Below are 5,248 nucleotides of genomic sequence, written 5' to 3'. Positions count from 1 at the left end.
CAACCGCCACGACGACGACGGCGACGGCGAAAACAACGAAAACAAAGAAAAAAAGAAGCTAAAAAAATCTTCTTGCTCATGTTGAAATATTTTAAATCTTACGGGGGAGGGCGAGGGGGAGGGGCTTGTTTGAAAATGATCAGGACGTTGATGATGATGATTTACATTTTATGCAAAAAGCCCTGCTGGTACGGCGCCCGGAGGCTAGCACACCTACTCTTCATCGCTTCTTTGTAATCATCATCATCATCATCACGGCGGTCACCATGGTGACTAAATGTTTTCCCCAGTTGAGCGAGCGCTGAGAACTCTGAAGCTTTAAGCCATGTAGAAACTTCACTTCCTTCATCTCCTAATGAATGCAAAAACTCTCGCACTTTCTTCACGCCGCGCTTCTTCTTCTTCTTCTTCTTCCTCTTCTTCCTCTTCTTCCTCTTCTTCCTCTTCTTCCTCTTCCTCCTCTTCCTCCTCTTCCTCCTCTTCCTCCTCTTCCTCCTCTCCGTGATGCTCCGTCCAATCAGAGAGAAGAGATCTTACGTTGTCCTCTTCAGCTGCCACGACTCGTTCTGTTCTCTCGTTGGGTTTCCGGGTCTGGGGGGGCGGGGCGTCGGGTTTCGTTGCAGACACTGCCGATAAAAAGCTTCGGGGGGGGGGGGGGGACACGGACAGACTCCTGTTCTGTTTGGAACGGCTCCGGGTCAACTAGTTCTCCTGGGTCACCTAGTTCTCCTGGGTCACCTGGTTCTCCTGGATCACCTGGTTCTCCTGGTTCTCCTGGGTCACCTGGTTCTCCTGGGTCTCCTGGGTCACCTGGTTCTCCTGGGTCACCTGGTTCTCCTGGTTCTCCTGGGTCACCTGGTTCTCCTGGGTCTCCTGGTTCTCCTGGGTCACCTGGTTCTCCTGGGTCTCCTGGGTCACCTGGTTCTCCTGGGTCACCTGGTTCTCCTGGGTCTCCTGGGTCACCTGGTTCTCCTGGGTCACCTGGGTTTCCTGGGCTTACCTGGGTTTCCTGGGTCACCTGGTTGTCCTGGTTCTCCTGGTTCTCCTGGGTCACCTGGTTCTCCTGGGTCTCCTGGGTCACCTGGTTCTCCTGGGTCACCTGGTTCTCCTGGGTCTCCTGGGTCACCTGGTTCTCCTGGGTCACCTGGGTTTCCTGGGCTTACCTGGTTCTCCTGGGTCACCTGGTTCTCCTGGTTCTCCTGGGTCACCTGGTTCTCCTGGTTCTCCTGGGTCACCTGGTTCTCCTGGGTCACCTGGGTTTCCTGGGCTTACCTGGTTCTCCTGGGTCACCTGGTTCTCCTGGTTCTCCTGGGTCACCTGGTTCTCCTGGGTCTCCTGGGTCACCTGGGTCACCTGGGTTTCCTGGGTCACCTGGTTGTCCTGGTTCTCCTGGTTCTCCTGGGTCACCTGGTTCTCCTGGGTCTCCTGGGTCACCTGGTTCTCCTGGGTCACCTGGTTCTCCTGGGTCTCCTGGGTCACCTGGTTCTCCTGGGTCACCTGGGTTTCCTGGGCTTACCTGGTTCTCCTGGGTCACCTGGTTCTCCTGGTTCTCCTGGGTCACCTGGTTCTCCTGGTTCTCCTGGGTCTCCTGGGTCACCTGGTTCTCCTGGGTCACCTGGGTTTCCTGGGCTTACCTGGTTCTCCTGGGTCACCTGGTTCTCCTGGTTCTCCTGGGTCACCTGGTTCTCCTGGGTCTCCTGGGTCACCTGGGTCACCTGGGTTTCCTGGGTCACCTGGTTGTCCTGGTTCTCCTGGGTCTCCTGGTTCTTGACTCTAAAGGCCTGCTGGTTTCTAGAAGCTTCCAGATGCAGATCAGTTTCTACAGAAGCATGCTGGTGTTCGTACAAATCACCAAATCTCACGTCCTGCACCGCTTAGTCTACGGATCACGTTCACATGGATTTCCTTTCTTCAGAGAGAGGAACGGCTTCACTTCAGCTCTGTGAAATAATCCTCAGAGATTAGGAGGAGGAGGCGTAATCTGACGAAGTGTCGGAGAGCAGAAAAACACGTAAACATGGAAATGATGATTTCATCTTAAAACTGGAGCGGATCAGAAACACGCAGAGTTACTTCTGTACGCGTGTCAGCCCTGAGTTTTGTCTGAAGGAGTTGCAGTAAATGATCAGCACTAAGTCTCTGTGAGGACGCAAAGACGACCCGCTGTCTGCAGGAAACACGCAAAGTCGCCTCATTCCGAATTTTCAGCGTCATGACGTGAAGTTCGTCCGGCGTCGTGACGTAGCTCCAGAAGTTTTTTATCGGATCTGAAGTTAAAACTTTTTATTTAAACGTTCTGATTGTTTCGTGAGGCGCTCAGTTTGAGTTCGTCCTCTGAAACAGGCATGTGTGGCGCCACCTGCTGGTTTAAACCAACACTGGCTACAAAACAGGAAGTTAGATTTTAGACCGGTCTGAAACTCGACACACGTTGGGAGAACTTTGATGCCTTTATTAAGAGAGGGTGGAGGAGAGGAGACCGGGAGAGAGGGAATCCAAGGGGCTAAATCCTCTGTACATGGGGCGCATGGTTTAACCGCCGAGTGGTCTCTTTTTCTGTTCTCGGTTTTCGTCTAGTTTTTAGGACGTCGTCAGTTTTCGTTGACGATAACCGTCTCCTCGCAGACCGAGGGGTTTGCACGGTCAAACTCACGAAGTAGCCTCCTCAAGAGACTCCACTCTGCAGCCTGAGAGACAAAACTCAGGGCGACAACAACCCGAGTTCACTTTCAAAGTTCGACACCGTAAAAATGGACGAAGGAACTTTTGTGTTCTCTTGAATCTGTGTTTTCAGAGTGTCTTTGAACGCACCTTCTCCGTGAGTTATTACATATGAATGATAGGCGGTTAAACTCGGCGGGATGGTTTCATAGAAGTGAAGCTGAAGCTGCGTCTGTGTGTGAGAGAGGAAGCCTCTGAAAGTCTTCCTCCTGGTTCTGTCCTCGTGCTGCGTTCAGGGTCTGAACGGGAGGAACGTTTAGTGTTTTAGAGAGGAGACGTTTCAGGCACAAATATTGCATGATGTATGTTCCAAAAGACGCCCTCGCAGCCGTTTGGGGCTTTAATGATTTATGGAGACACTAACAGCTGTGTTGTGTAACTCTGATCCGGTCTGATCCGGTCTGAACAGGTCTGAACAGGACTGAACCGACGGGCGGGTGGACTCTGTTCCCGCTCTGTCCCGGGTGTGTCCTCGGCTCGGTCTGATCCGATGTGACGGTCTGCTGCGGATGCTAACGTGTTGTTAAATGACTCAGCATGTCTTAGAGGATCTCTCTCTCTCTCACTTTGAACACGATTGTACGTTTTTGTTTTCACCTCGGCAGACTGGCGAACACGCTGAGCTCTGATTGGTGCACTTATAATAAAAAAAAGGGGCGGGCTGGTTTTAAACATTTATCCTTCTGTCAGCGCTACATCAGTGTCTTCAGCTTCGTGATTGGTTCTTTTAGAAACAGCTGATTGTTTCCGTTCGGGGGGTTTGAAGACGTTCAGGCTGAGCGAACGGAGAGATGGCGGCGACAGCGGCGTGTCGTCAGCGTAACAGCTGATCAAGAACTCTTCCTCTTTACAAACTCCTCATGAAGTCAGTATCTTTAATCTCTAACTCTGCATCAGTTTCAGAGAGTTAACACGTCACACCGGGAGGAACACTCAGGTTAGTGTTTCCTGCAAGTCTGAGTCCTTAAAGAGACTTCAAAACCAGGATCTGAAGGTGTCCTCAGACCTACAGCAGGGAGATGTGTTCGCTGAAGTGGGCTCAGTTATGTTTAACCCTCCTGTTCCTCTCTAATGTACCAACATCTTTGATCCCCAGCAATTTAAACCTCCAGAGACTGATTGTTCCCCAGGTTTATGTGTCAGGTACTTTATGTTATAGTGAGCTCAATATCATCCAAAACAACTCAAACACGTGTGTTCAAAATGTTGAATTTTCTTCTGTTTTATACAGCTAAAGCAGCCTGGGGTCAAATTGACCCCAAGGAACACTGATGTGTGATTTATTTTCACAGGAAATTTGAACACATTAACATTTTGATTCATGTTTTCTCAGTCGTCACCATTAAATGAGGGAAAGTCACAAAATATGAAGTCAAAACAAAAATGTTAATTTAGAGACGTTAAACATTGAATGGGGTCAAATTGACCCCGAGGATAACAGGAGGGTTAAAGGTCATTGCACTAGACCCAGAGAAAAACTGTCTGAACCCGGCTGGGAGAGAGTCCAGGTGAAGGAGTTGGTTTACCTCAGGAGACTCTGAACGGGTCTCAGTCTAAGTTGAACCGACACAAAGAACCCGTCCCGCCTGCTCCTGGTCTGAACACATCCTGACCCGCAGCCGGAGGACGGTGATGACGGACGATAAAAACCCGAGTTCAGAGAAAGGCGTGAGAGAGGATGCGTTGGCGTGTCGGGTCAGTCCTCGCCGTCCTCCCCTGGTCACACCTCCTGATCCCGCCGTGTTGTGTTCAGGTGTCGGCTGGTGAGAGGATTCTGTAACATTTCTAACACTGCCCTGCTTCGTCTAGACAAAAAGCACTGCCCTGACAGCTGTGAGACTCTGACCCCGTCTGAACGTCACCGTCAACAAACACACCCCAACAACCGTCCACAGTCTCACAAACAACAAAAAACCCCTCATCAGTTTGACTTTGAGTTCATCACAGACACCAACATGAAAACAGCAGCATAGCCCTTTAAATGAAAACATCATGGTGATCTCTTCTTTCTCTGAGTGTGACGTTCAGACAGAGTCCAACAGAGTCGCTTCACTGCCCTCAAACCTTCTGTTCTCCTCTCACTCAGACCCGATACTCGCCTCGCCTGTTACCCACTGAGTTCCCCAAAATCGCCTCCACTCTTTACCTGTTTACAAAAACAACACGTGGACCTCCCCGCCTCCTGTGTTTCACACTCTTCCAGATTAACAAACCTCCATTCCTTCCTCCGAGAGTTCATCACTGCCTTCGTTTGTCTCAAAGAGCCGACCCGATCTCTGACGTGGGAGCAGAGATCTCTGGAGTATTGTTTGTGTCATCATTTTCCTTCAGGTGTTAAACATCTGAGTGTTACTACATATCAAAATGTTGAGTCTGTACACCAGACCCCTTAATGAGAGAACAGTCCAGGTTCCTGTCTGTAGTCTGAGTAGTATCGACCAATCAGGTATCAGCAGGCTTGTATGTATGGAGAGCAAAAGCAGGAGGAATAGAGTCCCTGCTCCCATGGTTGTTAATGTGAGGAGGA

At 50.4% G+C, this 5,248-nt stretch overlaps 1 protein-coding gene across 1 annotated transcript; it reads right to left on the bottom strand.

Moving 5' to 3' along the window:
• Positions 1-547: 547 nt before the first annotated feature.
• Positions 548-2,195, bottom strand: LOC117809066 (collagen alpha-1(IX) chain-like). Its single transcript, XM_034678761.1, is given in 6 exon segments — positions 548-990; positions 1,022-1,160; positions 1,162-1,511; positions 1,598-1,628; positions 1,630-1,773; positions 2,082-2,195. Coding segments are annotated over 6 exon segments (1,221 nt in total).
• Between the last annotated feature and the right edge of the window lie 3,053 nt (positions 2,196-5,248).

This window comes from Notolabrus celidotus, unplaced genomic scaffold (assembly GCF_009762535.1).
Source record: "Notolabrus celidotus isolate fNotCel1 unplaced genomic scaffold, fNotCel1.pri scaffold_223_arrow_ctg1, whole genome shotgun sequence".
NCBI lineage: Eukaryota > Metazoa > Chordata > Actinopteri > Labriformes > Labridae > Notolabrus > Notolabrus celidotus.
This window is presented reverse-complemented; position numbering and strand designations above follow the sequence as displayed.